The following is a 21055-nucleotide window of genomic DNA, read 5'->3' on the forward strand; positions in this document are numbered from 1 at the left end:
GACCCCAGGTGTGCCAGACTTAACCCTTTAGCCCTGGATTATGGGGAAGTCCAGGGGGAAAAAAGGTGCCAGGCAGTGGGGGTCGGGGAGCAGCGCCTGCTTATTCCAACCTCAGATTGTGGTGTTTCCACACGTTAAGACTGGCACGAGTGTGTGCTGGCTGAATACCAGCTCCGCTTCACACCTGCCCACAATTCCCACATCCAAACCACTGAACTTCCTCATCACTCCACAGAGCAAACCAGACCTTTTCATCCCAAACATATCTTAGTTTCTAATCCCCTACTGAGAGAGGTGAAAGCTGGCATAATGGAATAATCAGAACACACATGACAAACTGATATTTAGAAGAGACGTATAAAGCCTCTGTTTATGAGCACTTCTTAGTAAGAGATATTTTAGATATCTAATAGACCATATATGGGGCGGTCACTGCCAAAGGTTTTAAAATAACATCAACCAAATCATCCAAAACAAATAAACTAATGACCACAAAAATAAATGAAACATCAGTGCTGTGAGAAGGCCTTTGGCCCGTGTGCCCTCTTCCAGCCAGGAATGTCAGTGCAGATGCCATCTTGGTCCCATGGGGACAAAGCCCCATGCTAAGGACTGTGAACAGGCGAAGAGAGGGAACCTGCTCCCTGATGACATAAGACAGCCACGGCACCAGTCCTCAGCTGTCTATCCTCTACCCTAATCTTCCCACTGAGGGAAACTGAAGACTGTGCAGTTCGTTTTTTGATCACTGGCAGTTAAACACAATCCTAATGCTTCTACAAAATATATCTCACTTTTCTGTTTAATTCATTTTGTCCCAAAGGTGTGTGTCCATCTTATTTTTTAACAACTTAATTTGGTAAACAAATGTTTAACCAACAGGCACCTTTACCAACACCCTAGCTCCTACCACTGCTCCCAAGTAACTTCAAAAGATCAGTAAAAGAGAATGAGGTATTTCTCTCTTCCCCAAGATGAAGAATGCTTTAATCTGTGGCCGGTCTCCTGCAGATAGCAGGGTTACGGCTGCCTTAGGAGGCAGATGAGAGAGAGATGGTCTCCCTGCTCATAACACAGCTGGCCGCAGGGCTGAGCAACACACGGCAATCTAGAAATAGACAGAAGGCAACCAGAACGACTGCACATCATGTTCCTGACCTCTGCTGGGGAGAGAGCACAAACAACGACCCTTAACTGGAGGGGATACGACAGAAACCATGCTCTGAAGCCTTCTTCAGTACTTCTCTTTTCACTTGAACGTTGTGTTAGAGATCTTCCACCTCACCTTCCATTTAAGAAACAAAATTAATTGAGTGTGAGGAATACAGGAATCACAAGGAAGGTTTATAAACAAAAACAGAGTGCTTTCTATTCATCTTCCCATGTCCTTCCTGATAAAAAATGTTTTGCTGGTTATGGAAGCTCATAAGTCATGTAAATTGTTCAACAGCATTTTCCAAAGAGGATGAAAAGAATGGGTAACACTGAGGAGAGGCTAGAAATTCATGCCCCAAAAAAAGTAATGAAAAAAAAATTTTTAATTACGTATTTCTGCAAGGGAGTATCAAAACGCAAATTTCTTGCACTAAAGTGGACAAAATCCAGCAGCTCCAGACCAGCAGTCTAGACCATTTCTCTAAAACATAAAAAGAAGCTGGAGCCCAAGGAGTCCCCCCATAAATAGCTCTACACCTGACAAGGACTCCAAGGGTTCAGAACGGGACCCAGCATTCCATTTCACACTCAGAGTGCCTATGATGATCCAAGGAAAATTCCTTCAGCTGAGTCTTCAAGGCTGCACTGAGGACCTTTAAAAGTGAACTCCACAAAGAAGTAATGAACATTATGGAGATGAAGAACAGTATTTATGAATTGATAATATAAAACATTCAATGGATTAAAAGAGCCTGGAAGCAGATAGACCCTTAAATCAGAATAGTTTCTGATACTTTAGAACCAGAAGTGTCTTATTCATCTGAACTGACTTTACTGTCAGCAGAAATTCTTTCTCATCCCCAAATGAATGGAACCTCAGCTTATTCACAGATTTCTTAAGCAGTTACTTTTTATTTCCTACCGTAATTTACAGCAAGTTACTGCTGTACATGGGCTTCCCTGGTAGCTCAGCTGGTAAAAAAATCTGCCTGCAATGCAGGAGACCCCAGTTCAATTCCTGAGTTGGGAAGATGCCCTGGAGAAGGGACAGGCTGCATAGTCCAGTATTCTTGGGCTTCTCTGCTGGCTTAGACAGTAAAGAATCCTCCTGCAATGCGGGAGACCTGGGTTCGATCCCTGGGTTAGGAAGAATCCCTGGAGGAGGGTATGGCAACCCACTCCAGTACTCTTGCCTAGAGAATCCCCATGGATAGTGGAGCATGGTGGGCTCCAGTCCAAGGGGTCACAAAGAGTCGGACATGACTGAGAGACTAAGCACAGCACAGCACTACTGTACATGCTAATTACTGAAATGCACTAAGTTAAAACCAAAGGACACGACCCAAAATAAATAAATAAAAAAAAAAAGAATGAGATCCAAGTCATTTCCCTCAGAGATCTCACGTGGTTCGGGTGACATGTCAGGCCACGTCTCGGAACGGAGCACAGATGTGACACACAGCACCACCCTACCTAGCACATTTCCTGGAGGCACCTCCTCGAGGTCTTCCAGTTCCCTTCCCATCAGAAGGTACAGGTTTTCCAACGTACAGCACGCCATGTGGGGGACTGGGGGAAGGTCCTCTAATGGAGCTGAGAAGCCTAATGGCACCTGGGCAGAAAAGAAAAACAACAGAAGCTAAGTTAGGAGACGTCAAAGGAAAACAGGTTTGGGTTAATACCTACAAAGTTACTTTGATTCATAAGTAAGATATAGTGCAGTCACAGTGTTTCATGTAAACCCGAAACATTCAGATCTGAAATGGTGTGATATAAAAAGAAGTCTCAGTTTATGAGTAAATTCTGAACTAGAGAGACTTCTCATATACATAAAGCCTGTCAAGAATTACACATAATCATAAACTTTATGGCTAATATAAATTCTGCTGTGACCTGGTAAAAGTGAAAGTGAAGTTGCTCAGGCATGTCCGACTCTTTGCGACCCCAAGGACTGCAGCCTACCAGGCTCCTCAGTCCATGGAATTTTCCAGGCAAGAGTACTGGAGTGGGTTGCCATTTCCTTCTCCAGGGGTCTTCCCAACCCAGGGATCGAACCTGGGTCTCCCGCACCGCAGGCAGACGCTTTACCGTCTCAGCCACCAGGGATGCCCTGGTAGCACGATATTAACACACAAAAATCCTCATACCCTTCGCCAGTATTTATATGAACTGTGTCAGACACCATTGGACACCAGAACCACTGTGCTATTATTTCAATACTCATTGTTACTATTATCACTTAAAATAGCTTTAACATTATTATATTGTCATGTCAATTACAATCTTATAATGTCCTTTAAGCATCTGACAAGGGCTAGTGCTACTGGTGAGTAACACAGGAAAATAAGTAACTTTGAGGAGTAGTTAGATGTCATAAAAATGCCATGTAAGGGCCAAACAGCCACTATTTTAGGCTGGGCTGTTAACGTGGGAGAGAGCGTGCTGTGACACATCGGAGACTCTGACGAGAAGACACACGACACTCTCACAGCAAAGATGCTCTACATCTAACTCTTTCTACATCACATGTACTCTCATGGAGATTCTGTCTCAAATTATTCAAGATATTATTCAAGATATTATTCAAGATGTCTTGAATTATTCAACGATTTTCATATACATGCAAGTGCCCCAAAGGCATGCCAACGAAGGAACCGACTTATCTTTGGTACCCAAGGCATTGTGCTCGTGCTGTGAAGAGGAAAAAATGTCCAAGACATCACATACAAAAAGATAATTATTGCTGGAAACATAGAGTGAGTGGCAAAAAAGGAAGCACAGGTAAGTAAATGCATAAAATCTCAAGAGGAGAGAGAAGCTACTGTGTTAGGGCAGACTTGGAAACTTCATGAAAATGATGGCCTCTGAGGCACAGGCTACATGTACATGCGTGTGTTCTGACTCACTGACAACTCTATAGGGGAGCTCAAGACATAGGCTGGAAGAAATTTAAAATATAAGGATCAAATTGGAAGAAACAGAATTATCCACAGACAGTGGGACCATTCATTTAAAACAAACTACAGAAAAATTACTCCTTGGAAGAAAAGTTATGACCAACCTAGATAGCATATTGAAAAGCAGAGACATTACTTTGCCAACAAAGGTTCGTCTAGTCAAGGCTATGGTTTTTCCTGTGGTCATGTATGGATGTGAGAGTTGGACTGTGAAGAAAGCTGAGCACTAAAGAATTGATGCTTTTGAACTGTGGTGTTGGAGAAGACTCTTGAGAGTCCCTTGGACTGTAAGGAGATCCAACCAGTCCATTCTGAAGGAGATCAGTCCTGGGATTTCTTTGGAAGGAATGATGCTAAAACTGAAACTCCAGTACTTTGGCCACCTCATGAGAAGAGCTGACTCACTGGAAAAGACTCAGATGCTGGGAGGGATTGGGGGCAGGAGGAGAAGGGGATGACAGAGGATGAGATGGCTGGATGGCATCACTGACTCGATTGACGTGAGTCTGAGTGAACTCTGGGAGTTGGTGATGGACAGGGAGGCCTGGCGTGCTGTGATTCATGGGGTCGCAAAGAGTTGGAAACGACTGAGACTGAACTGACAGAAAAATTATAATTAGTAAGACAATTTAGCAAGAAAGTCATACACAGACCAACATACAAAAGTTAACTAACTGTATGTCTATAGATTAGCAGTAGAAAAAAAGTACATACATATATATTTAAAACAGTAACTTCCAGAATACTAACAAAATATAAGAGAGTTAGGAATAAATAACAAAAGTGATTAAAGATTTTTATGGAGAAAATGATAACACTTTAAATGACCTAAATAAATGGAGAACTATACCTAATACATTTATGGATAGATGGTAACCAAGATGGTAAGAAGATCACAAGTAGATTTTTATATCCCTTATTACAACATTTTTACCCTCCCCTCAAAAGTAACTCCAAACACACCAACTGCTATACTCCTCCCTGCGAATCTGAACATGTCACAGACTAGCACAAACTGCTCAGTCACCACTCAGCATGGCAACAAGTCCAAGGACCTGTCCAAGGATTCACCTGCTGCTCACACTGATGGAATAAGCATTCAAGGCAGGAGAAGTTGATGGCACAGACTTTCTTCTGCCACCTCCTCCACCTCTCATCACAGCCAAGCACAGCAGCGTCCCTGGCTTACCTGCGCCCAGAGGAGCACGATCATCTTGGAAGGCCCCACTCACAGCTTCTCGCTGACGCTGCCTGGCTCCGTGGACCTCTGGCATTCATCCTCTGACCTTTATCATTTGATTACCACATATGCACCTTCTGTATGTCCAAAAATGTTCTGAGACAGCTCTAGCTTGTGCTTTATTTCCCCTTTGGTCCAGACATACTTAGATGCTGGCTGTTCACTAACTTTCAGACCCTCCTGATCAGTGTCTGGGATCTGCCTGCCAAGAAACCGCTGCCTATCACCTGCTCACCACCCATGCCTTTGGCTCATGCCACCTGGGTTTTGGATCTTTATGTCTTGAACACCTGGCATCGTCCTGGCTCCACCATGACATCTGTTCTTCTCAGTTCTTTCCTCTAGCCTTGAATTTCTACAAAAGCCTTATAAATTAACTAAATAAGGTTTGAAAACTTGATTCTTGTACTAGCCTAATTTCCTAAATGCTATTACTTGAGACAGGTTTATCAAATGGTACCAAAGTGACACAAGAGGAAGTATACAGATTCACCCAAATGCGCCTCCCTAGAGATCAAACGCATCTACCAATAAGGTAATCACTTATCTAACAAGAAAGCAGAACCATGAAACAATATACGAATGTTTTACTTCCTGTTCTTACCTGCTGCAAAAACTCAAGAGGACTGTATTTGGGTCCAAGGACAAAAATTCTCTTTCCTTTTCGCGCCACTCCACTGAACACTCGAGCGAAGGCAATAAAAGACTCCTGCTCGCTTCCTTCCGGGGGCACGGGTTTGGGGGTCTCACTTTCCACCCCCTGCTCATCACCTGCCAGAAACAGAAGGACCATGAGTGCCCAGATGCTCTCTGCATCCAGGAGCTGCTGAGAAACAGAGAGGGGACAAGGAAGACACTGTTGTTAGCTGAGACTGAGCAAAGAAACACCAAGGATAGAAGTATATTGATGAAAGCTACCTTCAAAGCTAAAAGCCCAAGACCAGAAGGATGAGTGTTCCAAGTTTGGCAAAAACCCCATCCGTATCACTGAGGATGGGGAAACTACTGAGAAAAGCTGTACCTTTTGGCTCTTCTCCCTGTGGACTCATTTCAAGGGCGCCTGCATCTTGGGTGGGCTCCACGGGTGCCTGGCCCTGCGCCGCTGCCAACTTCTCCGCATGCCTTCGTTTTGCACGCTCTCGCCTCTCAGCAATCTCCTCCTGAGTGAGAGGTCTACAGGACACCACAGACATGTTAACACCTGGCCACAGCAAAGATCTCAGTCTGTTCCAGCCAAGAAACAGCTAGTGTTAACATGGACAGGAAGAAGATCAAACCAGTCAATCTTAAAGGAAACAACCCTGAATATTCACTGGAAGGACTGATGCTGAAGCTCCAGTATTCTGGCCACCTGATGCAAACAGCCAACTCGTTGGAAAAGACCCTGATGCTGAGAAAGATAGAGGGCCGGAAGAGAAGGGGACGACAGGATAAGACGGTTGGGTGGCATCACTGAGTCAAAGGACATGAGTTTGAGCAAACTCTGGGAGACAGTGAAGGACAGAGAAGCCTGGCATGCTGCAGTCCACAGGGTTGCCAAGAGTTGGACGCGACTTAGTGACTGAACAACAACGTGGCTGGAGAAGACGGTGGTTGGTCCCCAGTCCCTTCCTGGTGGAAAGTTTCTCCGAGTTCTCTCATTCACTGCAGCAAGAGAAGAGAAGGCCTATCACGCTTTCTCTGGGAACACCGCTGCTGCTGCTTAGTCACTCAGTCGGTTGGACTCTTTATGACCCCATGGACTGAAGCCTGCCAGACTCCTCTATCCAAGGATTTCCCGGCCAAGAATACTGGAGTGGGTTGTCATTTCCTCCTCCGCTGGGAACGCTGGGTCCCCGGCTACTGTGAGCTTATGAAATGACATGCAAGAGCCCGTGTCCCCACAGTCACACACAACAGCACGGAACCTTTCTCAGGCACCCATGCTCCTCCTCTGTAGGGCAAACAGCCGGAAAAGAAAGGGAATCAGTAAGATACCACAGCTCGGAACACTCTAACAGAGAGAGAAGCAGATGACCTCAGTAAGAAACCGAGCTTTTCTCCATGAAAGTAGGAAAATACACCTCCATGGGGAACTAGGGTCCAAGAGGAAGGGCCAGGCCGAATGCTGGCAATTCAGGCCGGACAGGAGGTCCAACGGTGATTATCAGTCACGGTGTCAGACCCGAGTTCCACCAGAGGAAGGGTGTGAGTGCACACGTGTGTGTCTGCTGGGGGCTCGCCTAGGGGGTGGGCCACCTTGCTTGATCCTGTCACGTTGTGCCCGCCTCCTCTACCGCCCCCCAACTTTGGTACTATGACTCCTGCTTCACGCCTCCGTCTCTGGCTGACGACCTCGTCTCCCATCCCGCCATTCCCCTTCCCCTTCTCTCTCCTGGAAGCCACTCAGATGGCCGTACCGAGAGTGCACTAGTCCCATGCGTGCTACATGCCACGTGCTCCTAGAGGTCCTAACGTCAGGTGCCCCAATCCCCTTCCTACATTACATGGGCTGCCCCACACCTGAGTCACCAGCTGTCCACTGCTGTCCTCTTCAGACACCCACCTGCTCGACAAGACCTCCCTCCAGGACTGGACATCACTTCTATTCCCTTAGCACCTGCCCCCTGAAATGGATGAATTTGGTTCTAGGAGTCGGCCCCTTCTAGTCAGACCCACCCCAATGTAGGAGGCAGGGCTGTGCCATCAGATACAAAAATGAAAAGGGAGCGACCTTTGATGATGGCTTGCTCAGGGCTGTCGGGAAGTCACATCTGCTGGCATAAGCTCCTCTCCACTGTAAGCTCTCAGTATTAAAGGTCTTTCACACACAGGATGAAATTTCTAGGCTCTTGTTCTGTCTTCTGGAGCAACACCCAACAAACATACTCCCCTCTCCTCACCTTTCAATCATCTGTCCTCACACCCTTCCCCTCGCCCTTCTCTTCTTCAGGCTACACACTCTAGCTGCCCTGTCAATCAACCCTTACATAACTTATCTTGCTTCTAGACTTTTTATAAGAGTATCTGAAAAGTATGAATTAACCTATGGCTGATTCTTGTTGATACATGACAGAAAACCACAAAATTCTGTAAAGCAATTATCCTTCAACTACAAATTTAAAAAAATATATAAACATGGAATATCTTATTATCACTATAAACAGGGAGGTTAAAAAAAAAAAAAAAAAAAAACCTGATGCACTGGTTAGCGCAGAGAGAAATGGTCTCTTCCAATGGGCTTATCAGTTCAGCTGAGTTCAGTCAGTGAGTCCTGTCTGACTCTTTTCGACCCCAAGGACTGCAGCACACCAGGCTTCCCTGTCCATCACCAACTCCTAGAGCTTGCTCAAACTCATGTCCATTGAGTCAGTGATGCCATTCAACTATCTCATCCACTGTCGTCCCCTTCTCCTCCTGCCTTCAATCTTTCTCAGCATCAGGGTCTTTTCCAATGAGTTAGCCCTTTGCATCAGGTGGCCAAAGGATTGGAGCTTCAGCTTCAACACCAGTCCTTCCAATAAATATTCAGGACTGATTTCCTTTAGGATGGACTGGTTTGATCTCCTTGCAATCCAAGGGACTCTCAAGAATCTTCTCCAACACCACAGTTCAAAAGCATTAATTCTTCAGTGCTCAGATTTCTTTATGGTCCAACTCTCATTATCCATACGTGACTACTGGAAAAACCATAGCTTTAACTAGACAGGCTTTTGTTGGCAAAGTAATATCTCTGCTTTTAATATGCTGTCTAGGTTGGTCACAGCTTTTCTTCCAATGAGCGTCTTAATTTCATGGCCACAGTTACCATCTGCAATGATTCTGGAGCCCAAGAAAATAAACTACTTTCACAACTACGGCACAGATATTGTGTTAACCACTCTGCACATATTATCGAAATATACTTATCCAAACAATTATATGACACAGGGATTCTTACTCCTGTTTTACAAATAAGAACTGGAGCCTTAGGAGAACTACACAACTCGACCCAGAGTCACATGGACAATAAACAGAGGAGCCGTAATTCAGAGCCAGATCTGACTCCAAATTCCATGCTCATCATCTGTGGCTATACCCCCCCCAATTCAGAAGGAATCAGAAATGATAAAATCATCACATTAAGTAAATGTGGTTTTATTGTAGCTTTGGTTAAGAAAGAAGCATATCTGTTCAAGTATATTAAATCCTCATTTTGTCAGAGCTCGTAACAACATTTACATTCATGAAGTTAACATCAAATGTAAAGTCTTGCTGTCCATCAACGTATCTATCCATCCACCCAGTTGACACTTGCTATGGGTCAGGCACTGCTGTGAGTGCTGGGAGTGGTGACACAGGTAAACAGAGCAGACAGAAGAGAAGGTAGCAAGGTTTTATTTGAAGAACCCATTGTGTCAACTAGTATTTACTGAGAATAAACAGGAATTCACTTGCAAGAGAACCGAGCTCTGCTAGTCAAGGAACGTCTGTGGGTGCTGACTTATTGAGGCTGAAGTGGAGCTAACTGTGGATGACAGTGCTGAGGGGACAGCAGTGACCAACAGTAGAGGTGAAGGTGACCAGAGGTGAGGATGCAGACTGGGGAGGTGAGGCTGGAGAAGAAAGGAAAGAGGCGACAACACTAAACCACCCACCCTCAGGATTCCAAGCTGAATATCCACGCCCTGGCCTCTGTGGAGCTGGCTGCAGGGGTGGGCTGGGGGAGGGACAGAGAGAGGGCTGAGGAGCAGGCTGCAGCCGGTGCTACCAGTAACCACAGCGCCAGGGAGCGGAGATGACGGGAACTAAGGGAGCAAGGAGTGCAGTTTCTGTCTGAACATCACATCTTGTTACTACAAGAAACTGGTTCTTAAGAAGGAACCCAAAGCAGCAGACTTAGGGATTTGGGGGGAGAGGAACTGCCTGAAAACCTCCTAGCAGGATCTTACTTAACAGGCACTTAAGCATTCGGTAAGAATTTCTGACAGAGTACTGGAGAAGACGGTGGTTGAGAATGGTCAGAGCAAAGGCCCAGAATCTAAAAAGGGCAGGCAGGCTGGAAGGCTGTTGTCGAGATCTAGCGGTGGAGATTAACAAGCTGCACAGATGATGGAGGCCAGATCCCACTGGTGAAGTGGACACCCATAGGCTGTCCAGCTGAACAGATGTGGATTCACATACTCTTCTGGCCTTCTTCTAGCTATGTGACCTTGAGCACACTCAGTTCAGTTCAGCCACCCCGTCGTGTCTGTCTCTTTGTGACCCCATGGACTGCAGCACTCCAGGCCTCCCTGTCCATCACCAACTCCCAGAGTGTACCCAAACCCATGCCCATTAAGTCGGTGATGCCATCCAACCATCTCATCCTCTGTCATCCCCTTCTCCTCCTGCCTTCAATCTTCAATCAGCGTCATGGTCTTTTCAAATGAGTCAGCTTTTCGCATCAGGTGGCCAAAATATTGGAGTTTCAGCTTCAGCATCAGTCCTTCTGATGAATATTCAGGACTGATTTCCTTTAGGATGGACTGCCTGGATCTCCTGGCAGTCCAAGGGACTCTCAAGAGTTTTCTCCAACACCACAGTTCAAAAGCATCAATTCTTTGGCGCTCAGCTTTCTTTATAGTTCAACTCTCACACCCATACATGATTACTGGAAAATCCATTACTACTTCATCTTTTTAAGGCCTCTTAACTTCCCCAGGTTAGACTGAAACAGTAAATACTCGCACTGCAGAACTACTGTTAGATTTAGACGGCATAATCAACAGTGAGGCAGTTGATTTTTTTTATAAATCAATATTATAAGCTTGATAAACTGCAGCCAATTATTAGTGCTGTTACCATTATTATTTAGAACCTAAAAGAGCAAGATTTGAGATGCTGCCTGAGCACCAGGCCCTTAAGAAGTACTATTGATTTATATTCTTTTTCTCAGGTTATTTGAAAGATTCCCACACAGAAAGGTCCCAGAATAGATGTGGATAGTAAAGAAGAAGAGCCTTCCAACTCCTGGGTAGAGTGAATCTTTTCACTCCAGACACCAAGATCCTGAAGGGAGAATGGCAAGTGGACCGGCCAAGTTAGACACTGGGACAGCAGAGCCAGCTAGGAGGCTAATGCCATGATCCCCACAAGGAACGACCGGGATCTAATCACTTATACTAGTGGGGGAGGAGGACCCATGTCAGTTCATACGATGTAGAAGAGATTCTCCAAGACTTCAGAAACTTGAGAAAGGATCCGTCTCCCACGGTTGAACTCCACCCTTCTCTCTCTCCACACACACACACAATATGCACAAAGATCGGCGAGGTACTCACACATTCAAAAATCTCCAGTGAAGCAGACAGACAGGCTGAGATGAGAACTTGTCTGACGTTCAACAATTGTTAACCGTGGCTACCACTACTCTAACTACTCTTATTCAACTTTATGCGAATTCAGGGACTTCTCTGTTGGTGCAGAGGTTCAGAGTTCACCTTCCAGTGCAGGGGATACGGGTTCGACCCCTGGTTGGGGAACTAAGATCCCAGAGGCCATGGCACATCTAAGCCTGTCTGCTGCAACCAGAGAAGCCTGCATGCTGCAAAAAAGACCTGATGAAGCCGAAAAAAAAAAAAAACAAACTTTTTTTTTTTAAACATGAATTTGAATTAACAGTCCCAGAGCTGATTTCAACAACTGTTTCCTCCAGAGGGATCACAAAAAGATCAAGTACTCAGTGAAATTTACGTTCCCACAGGGGCTGCTCCACATGAGTTCCGGGCTGAGGACAGAACTGCACCTTCCCCACCGCACACCCTCCCTGAACCCCACCTCCCTGGCCCCACCTGGCTTCCCTATGATCCTTACCTTGGCTTATTCTGAGGCAAAGCCTTAGCATCAACTGCAAACATTTTGGAAACAAAGATAATAACTGGAGCGGTATCTTCACTTCCACATTTCATAAAAGCTAAACAGACAGGAAAGAAAAATGTTACTTTAATAATCCAGGCTTTTCTGAAAACAAGAAGTTTAGAACATGGCATCATCTAAATACATAAGCAACCTATAATCTTTCACAACTATAAGAAAAATTCCATTTAGAAAAAAATAAGATTGCTAGAAAAATAGTAGAGTGAGAGCGAGAGAACCAGAAAGGGGAAAAGAAAAGCAAAACTGACAGGGTGAAGAAGAGCAGGAGGAAGTCCAGGTAGGAGATGGGCTTCACTACCCTCCAGAAGCCCTCATAACCGTTTCCAGTGGAGAGGGATAGAACTGAGGAATTTTACCAAAGGGCAATAGTCAACAAGGTAGCTTATTAATAAAATACATAATAGTAGTCTTTCCAACCCCTAAGAGAAGTTAGAAAATAAAGACAAAAATATGATAACAAAAAAAAACTTAGAAATGAAGATTAAGATGCAATACTATAAAGGTATTGATTTTCCCTAAATCTATAAATTTTAACATAATTTCCTAATCAGCATATGGACATTTTTCTTAAATTACATTAAAAAAAATATTGGTTAAGGAAAAAAAAAAAACCCACCACTGGTGAGTAATTTTTTAAAATCACCCTACATCAAAATAATTTGCACATAAAGAATTCAAGAGTAAAATTCAAATAAGAAAAGAAGGAAGTAAGAATTAAGTATCTATCAGAAGTCTTGCCAGGGAAAACTTTGAAAGGCTTTGAGGAACAAAGCAACACACCTTGACTCCGATTTTAACAGGCTCACCCTGGCTGCAGGCAATCAAGAACAGACTCAGGGATACCAGCTGGAAGGCTACTATAATACCCAGGTGACAGATCACGCACGGTTGCTTGCCCCAGGAAGGCAGAAACGGAAATGTTGAAAAGTAGTTAATTCTGGATACATGTCAAAGGAAGAGTAAACAGGATTTAAAGATGGACTGGAAATAGGGGCATGAAACCAATGGGAAAATTAAGAGCACGCCATTGTCATGGGAAGCCTAGAGATTGGACAAGATGAGCAGGAGAGTGACTGCAGGTAGAAAACAGATGAGATCCAAATACCAAGCCTTGCCTGGGGCATCCCACAGTTAAAAAGTCAAGGGGATGGAGAAGAATCGGGAAAAAGATCAAGACTAAACAGCCAGCTCTGACGGCAAAGATGTGGCTTGGTTTCTTAGCCTCAAGAGGCTATTAGAAGTTCAATCTGGAGATTCCTTATGTAGAGTTCCAGCAAAAGAGATTTAAAGGAGCCTACATGGTGAACTGCTATTCATGCTGAACCTATAAAAACAATCAGGCCAAGTTTAATGAAACTAAACTTATTCTGCAAACAAATGAGTCTTAATTTGGCTATACTGGGTAGAAATGAGTGACTTTAGAGAGAAAAAAAATTATGTTTCAACAGAAACTATAACACACACTTGGGAATATTAGATTCTAGTTCTGTTACCATCTTTGAGGTTGTGATTTACTATCTGTAAATCCAGATCTGGGCTGGATCCTGAATTCTCCAGGTTTCCTCAAATATTAGGCTATAACTTTCCAAACTAACATTGCCACTTTTTCCTCCCACTTTTGATGTGGAAACACCGAGAACCAAAGGTGCTCCTTTCCTGAAGTCCTGAAACTTGAGATAAATTTAAGAGAGACCACCACACAATAGCCCATTTGGAGGCAATATTCTGGCCCACCGTAAGCCACTCAGGAAGTTTACCTGAACATTGGAGGACATCATCAAAGACATTTAAAGACATTTCAAATTGCAAATGATACTTGACTCTAACATCTAGAAATCTGGACTGGTTGTTCCCTAGGTTCAGAAGCTGGTTTATGATTTGCTCCAACCATGAGCCTTTTTGTCTTCACAGAAATGCCTCTTAGAAATACTGGAATGCTTGCACCTTAGAAGCCTAACTTTGAGAGCCCACCTGCATTACCGCTTGCAGAAATGGATTTAAAGATGTCTAGTTAAACCTACCAGAGAAGGCAATGGCACCCCACTCCAGTACTCTTGCCTAGAAAATTCCATGGATGGAGAAGCCTGGTAGGCTGCAGTCCATGGGGTCGCGAAGAGTCGGACATGACTGAGCGACTTCACTTTCACTTTTCACTTTCATACACTGGAGAAGGAAATGGCAACCCACTCCAGTGTTCTTGCCTGGAGAATCCCAGGGACGGGGGAGCCTGGTTGGCTGCCGTCTATGGGTTGCACAGAGTCGGACACAACTGAAGCAACTTAGCAGCAGCAGCAGTTAAACCTACTGTCAGGACTAAGAGACTGGCTTAATGAGACACAATCTACCAACTTGGCTTCTGGACTGTGAAACTCCACGAAGAAGGTTTAAGGGCAGAACTGCAGAAGAGCAAACTTCACCACTCCACAAGGTGTTTCTTGAGGAGGGTTAATTTAGGCTGATTGTTTTTAAGGAGCAGAGAACTTTGGAAGTTGTTCTTTTTCTGTCCCCTTAGTTGTCTAACGAATTGAGATAAAGGGCCTGTTCCTGGAATACAACTATCACCAGAAATATCTGCAAAGAGAAGGGGCTGGTGTGGTGGGGAAATCGGCAGGGCCCAGCGATCAGAGCCCACTCTGTGGTCCAGCAAACACTCTTTGTAACCAGACTTTTACTTTTTCATTTTCCATGGCAAATGCCTTTCTCCCCTTTGAAGTTCTAAACCACTGACAGTATTTAAGGTGAGGGTTTCAGATATTTTAGCAAGTTATTCTGTTTTCCCAGGTCTCTCCCTTGTACACGTTATTAACTTCTGTTTGATTTTTCTCCTGTTTTAATAAAAAAAACCAGGGTGGGGGGTGGGGGGATAAAAAGCCCGGGAGACAGGGAGACAAGGAGAAACAGGTGGAAGCCCAGAAGTCAAAGAAAAAGGGGTCTCAAGGAGGAAGGAGGGATTGACTGTGTCAAATGGTAGTGACAGATCTAGTCAGGAGGACTGGGAACTGGCCGAGAGATTTAACAAAGGAGAGTCAACCATGGGTCTGAGAACAGCAGTGATCTGAGGGCAGAGGCTGCAAATCCAACAGAATGGGAGAAAAAGAGCAGGACAGAGTGGTGCGCACAGATGAATTTCATGGAGCCATATGAGGCCGGGAGCAAATGAGGCTCCCTCTCATGGAGCGAACATGTGTGGGGCTTCTAGAGGGAATACAGACCCTGAGGTCACTGTTCCACAGGCCCTGGAAACACAGTCACCTCAGGAATGCATTCCTGGCTACCTGAGAGGATGGAATAGAGCATGATGATAAGATTATGAACTGCGATCTGGCAAAAGGGAGAGGTCTCTAGTCTCCTCACTCCACTGGCAGAGCAAAATGGCTCTGGCGAAACTGAAATGTTAGAGAACAAAAAGCATTGGAGAAATGTTTGTGCAATTGTTTACCGGGGGAGTTGGCCATTTGGCCATTTAGCAAGCTAGCATTCAGAAAATTGGTCTAGAGTAGTCTTGACTTTGGATGACCAAAAATACATTGACTGGTGTGTTCGTCTTTACCTCACCTGCTTTCAGAGCCTGGGTTTCTGGTGGGAGAGAATCAAAAGTCTGTGATCCTGCACACATCAGTTTCTCCACTCTCTCAGCTGTAATGTCGAGGGGACTAGGAAGCTTCTGACACACCATAGCTGAAGTCTGCTGTTAAGGACTCAAAAGCCTGAGCAAGTGCTCTTCACCCTGGCAGAGACTCAGACTGTGCACGAAATACTGAAGTAACAACATATGTGTACACGATGCCTGGGCTGTAAGGCAATACTCCGTAAGTCACATCTCGAAACGTGGATACAATCTCAGGGAGTTTGTGGACGCTCTAGAGCCCAGAAAGGGTGCTCATGGCATATACTCTAACACTGACATCCTGTGGAACAAATGAGGAAGGACCACAGAGCTTAGGGAGTTTGGCTGCCTGTGACCCAGTCCTCAAAATCTTTCATACAGTTTCAGTCTCTCTCAACTGGCATAAAACCACCATCAGCCGCTAGCTGCGATACAAGCAGGTCCTCCAACAGAGCGAGGTCACCGTAGGGGTCTGTGTTTATTGCAGCCCCGTGGTCCACTGTTGGCCCACTCCCCAGACACTGCACCCTCAGCCCACCCCACGGGTACCGCTAAGTACACACAGATCAATGACAAGAAGGTAAAAATAGTCTAAATTCCTCTATAAAATTACTTTGGTTGAGACTTCCCTGAAGGTCCAATGGTTATACCTTCCAATACAGGGGGTGTGGGTTCGATCCCTGGTTGGGGAGCTAAGATCCCACATGCCTCTCGGCCAAAGAACCAAAACATAAAACAGAACAAAAGCAACGCTGTAAAAAATTCAATAAAGACACTAAAATTGGTCCATATAACAAAAGTCTTTTTAAAAAAAACAAAGAAGATAGTCTAAATTCACCTACAAAATGACTTTAGTTAAGGTAAGCCGCTTAAAATCAAGTCCTTTTGGAATCACAAATTTGAGAGGAAGTATCAACAAGGTAAAGAAAATATGGGTTAAAATGAACCAGTGATCCTAACACAAACATCTAAAGTATCTACTTCTATGCAAATCTTAGTCTAAGAGTTTTGATTTTATGGATTAAGAAACAAAAATTTTAAATGTTTTTTAAGAACATTCAGATTCGTATTAATCTTAATTAATATTAATATATTCATTTCTGAAGTATTTAATACAGTTTCATGGTAAAATATTAAATAACCCCAGAAAAAAACTTACTCTGAATTGGCATGCGTTATTTTCAGAGGACCTCCTGATGGCCAATAACACACTCTTTTTTCTTGTTCTGTCAAAACTATGATTTCATTAACAACCATTAATATAAAGGATACCAAGAACAGCTTGAGATATGGGTAGCCACTGACTGCAGATAGCATTGATCTGAACTTTAGGATCTGAATGCCGTGCCTCTCGGGCTCCAATTTTTAATCCTAAAGAAGTCACGATTTTATCAGTTTTTTCTTTGTCCCTATAGTAAACAAGAGATGGGTGGATGGGAGGTGAGGAGAAAAATTAAGTAAGATACAAAGGGGAGTGAGGAAGAGAAACAACATCACAGGACACATTTATTCCTGAGGCACTGCTTGACTATAAAAAAACAAAAATGCTGGAGGGGGGCTCCTGCCATAGGAGTAAACTGCTCAACCTCTACTTTCCACTTCCAAATGAACTTCTCTTGAAAATGTCCCATGAAGTACCATTCCACAATTGTCTTAAACATGCTATGTCAACTGGTAAAACGATTTTATAAATAAATACTAAAACCAAAATCATTATTCCACCACTGGAACAACTTGGAAATTTACTAAAGCCAACTTTCTTTTCCACTTGTATCGGGCAAGGTTTTTTCCCTAAGTGACTCCATGAGTGATCCTCAGTATCAAGCAGCATTTCTACTACATTTACTATTTTACTTTAAACTGAGTTTGTAAAAATGAAAGTCTGATGGTTCTTCCCATCCTTTTATCTCTTTGCCTCAGCACTCTATAAAATATTTCTGTTCTGTCCCTCCCGTCATCCTGTAATTGGGTTATACATACTCCTTTAAATGGTTTCCAAGCTTGGTAATCAAAGCCTCTGTAAAGGCTTTCTTCACTTTCCCAGTCTACCTAGTTTTCGGAAGGGTAACTCGTCAAACTGCAAATTATACTGCCTAGAGATAAACAATTTATAACAGTCTTACTTTTTCAAGACAGCATCATACAAACTCCATATATTTTCCAGGATCAACTGTACAAATAAAGGTTTCTTTCCTTTTGCCTGAAAAAAAAAAAAAGGATGCATGGGTTTAAAATTTCTGAATATTTCATCAATATCTAACGTATTCATTCTTGATGTGCTTTACTATCGATGCTTCATTTCTACTAGAAAATACTTATTCAACAACAAAGCGGAGGAAAGTAGCTATATGAATGCTTTAAACAGCCAATAATCCACAGTTACAACTCACTCTTCTCTTTCCGAACTGTGGACACCACACACGAAACCACTTGGGGTGCGGGGTGGGGGGGGTGGATACATCACTGCAGCTGCCCTCCCACTGCCATCAAAAGAACACACGGTACCCAAGCTGAGAGCTAAAGCTCCACTCTAAAACGTCCATGGACTTCGTTCTAAAGGAGGTTCTTAAAATATGAACGCTATTCAACTTCAAGGAAGAAGATATTAAAAAAAACAAAACCCCTATTTCTCTTATCAAACTATACAAAAATGACAGCATGAGCACTTTGAGACGGATACTCTCATAGGTACAAGAGATGGAATATAAACTGAAACCCTCTTTCTCAAGAGCTACTGGCAAGGTACTGGGAAATTAAGTCATTACCTTTGAAGGACTGGTTAAAAAAAAATTGTAAAGGCCTAAAAATGTATGCATCAAGATGCCTATCACAGCTTTACTTAAAATATCAAAATATTTGAGAAACAGAAATAAAAACTATGTTCAATCTTAGGAGAATGATTACATGAGTGATAATGATGTAAGAGGGTGTTTATTACATGACAGGAATAGCTCTTAAGACTTTTCTTGGATATTTCATATAATCACTCCATGAGATAAATATTACTATCTTCAATTTGCAGAGGAAAGAAACAGACAAGTGTCACAGAACTAGAAAGTGGTAGAGCTGAGAGGCAAAGAGAATCTCAAACTATGCTCTTTGCTACTTCACTCCACTGGCTCCTCTTATTATTATTTTTTTAATTTTTACAATGTTGTGTCAATGCTACTTTCTCCATTCGTCCCCTCTCCGCGTCCCTGTGTCCAAAAGTCCATTCTCTACATCTGTGTCTCCATTCCTTCCCTACAAATAGGTTCATCAATACTGTTTTTCTAGATTCCATATATATGTATTAATATACTATAATTTTTCTCTTTCTTACTTCACTCTGTATTAATAGGCTCTAGGTTCATAAACCTCACTAGGACTCAAATTTGTTCTTTTTTATGACAAATATTCCATTGTATAAATGTGCCACATCTTTATCCATCCCTCTGTTAATGAACTTCTAGGCTGCTTCCACGCCAGGGCTATTGTAAATAGTGCTGCTGTGAACACTGGGGTGTCTGTTGTCTTTTTCATTTATGGTTTTCTCAGGGTATATGCCCAGGAGTGGGGTTGCCGGGTCATATGGTAGATCTGTTCCTAGTTTTTAAGGAATCTACACACTGTACTGTTTATAAAGAACTTTCAGTGACAAGGGAAGATGGTCACAATAGAATGTCAAGAGGAAAAGCGGCTACATTGTATAAACAGCATTATCTCAATCGAGGAATATATGTTATCTAAACAGAAAGAATGAAAGAAATGAAAACCATACCATTAGCAGTGTTGGCCTCTGGTATTTTTTTCTTTCCTGTAGCTTTATACTAAGGAATACCTTCTAAAAGGAACATACATGCTCTTCAATGAGAATACATTTATAAAATCCTTAATTTTATATTAAAAAAAAAAAGTCTTCAAGAAAGCATCCTTCCTTTGAGGCTAGGTGACTCAGCAGCCCTACAAGACCTCCACCGACAGAATGCTCCAAGGAGCACCTGCCTCACCCATCAGCAATGCATGGTGACCAGTGTTCAATGAGGAGGCCTCGGCTGAGGCTAGGAATACAGGCCACACAGTGACGTCTACAAGAGACGTCTCTTTAGGAAGGGGACACACAAATGCATGACGCAAATATGTGTCTTCAAGTTCACTGGCCCAGGATCTGGGATTTCTGCTCCTCTTAAATAGGAAAAACAACAGCAACAACACGCAGTCCTCTGATCCTGATAAGGAACTCTATTTAAGCCATACTTGGACATAAGACACATGCTGCTGCTGCTAAGTCGCTTCAGTCATGTCCGACTCTATGTAACCCCATTGACGGCAGCCCACCAGGCTCCTCCGTCCCTGGGATTCTCCAGGCAAGAATACTGGAGTGGGTTGCCATTTCCTTCTCCAGTGCAGGAAAGTGAAAGTGAAGTCGCTCAGTCGTGTCCAACTCCTAGGGACCCCATGGACTGCAGCCCACCAGGCTCCTCCGTCCATGGGATTTTCCAGGCAAGAGTACTGGAGTGGGTTGCCATTGCCTTCTCCATAAGACACATGATCTTTAGCCAAATATATACAGTAGAAAATCTCCCCTAAACTGACTCACATAAACTGAGGCAGATTACAAGTGTGTTACAGTGCAGGCTTTCACAGGGCAAGAATGTGACCACCGATCAATAGGCACAAGAGACCACGTTACCTGATCCACCTTCATAATCTTCTTAGCCTTCGTATTTATATAATAATCTCCCCACAATGTTTTCAAAAGAACTTCCTTTCTGATGCCAGTTTTTTGACTGTAGATTTTGGCAAAGTGCTCAATTCTGAAAGAAAAGCAAGTGTTCACGTTATTAATAACAGAAATAAGTACGAGTCTAGCTAGCATTTGGGTGTTTCTGTGCCAGGTACTGTTCAATGTGCTCTGAATTCATTTCAACTCTCTTACAAGGCAGGTACTAATTATCTCCCCCCTTTCACGGAAAAGCATAATGAAGCACGAGATATCACACAGGTAACAAGTAAAGCTGGGATTCAAAGCCAAGCAGTCTCGCCGGTGTTCCTGTCCAACTTTCCCTACATTCATATGAATGAGAACTCATGCTATCAATCCCTTTCTTAATTCTGCAAGCGTAAAACAAGAGGAACACTGGCCAAGGAAACAGGCTCCAGCTGTCCACTGCAACTGTGCCAACAATAAACTCTGCTTCAGCCCTTCACTGTAAGTTCCTATTGCTCATGAAGTAAATA

The 21055-nt window shown here is 43.5% G+C and overlaps 1 protein-coding gene and 1 non-coding gene across 4 annotated transcripts in view; both read right to left on the reverse strand.

Moving 5' to 3' along the window:
• EFL1 (elongation factor like GTPase 1) overlaps window positions 1-21055 on the reverse strand; it is a 110614-nt gene that overhangs the window by 70999 nt on the left and 18560 nt on the right. For all 3 annotated transcript variants that reach the window (XM_061394511.1, XM_061394509.1, XM_061394510.1), the window contains exons 8-15: window positions 20508-20631; window positions 17959-18035; window positions 17108-17244; window positions 15784-15906; window positions 12166-12265; window positions 6374-6525; window positions 5957-6123; window positions 2629-2767 (exon numbers count right to left, since the gene is read on the reverse strand). In XM_061394511.1, the coding sequence (XP_061250495.1) occupies window positions 2629-2767; window positions 5957-6123; window positions 6374-6525; window positions 12166-12265; window positions 15784-15906; window positions 17108-17244; window positions 17959-18035; window positions 20508-20631 (1019 nt within the window). The remainder of the gene's footprint in view (window positions 1-2628; window positions 2768-5956; window positions 6124-6373; window positions 6526-12165; window positions 12266-15783; window positions 15907-17107; window positions 17245-17958; window positions 18036-20507; window positions 20632-21055) is intronic.
• Window positions 3190-3261, reverse strand: TRNAR-GCG (transfer RNA arginine (anticodon GCG)). The gene has a single exon. It is a non-coding gene; the product is annotated as a tRNA-Arg (tRNA).

The sequence above is a fragment of the Bos javanicus genome, chromosome 21 (genome assembly GCF_032452875.1).
Source record: "Bos javanicus breed banteng chromosome 21, ARS-OSU_banteng_1.0, whole genome shotgun sequence".
NCBI classification, from domain to species: Eukaryota; Metazoa; Chordata; class Mammalia; order Artiodactyla; family Bovidae; genus Bos; species Bos javanicus.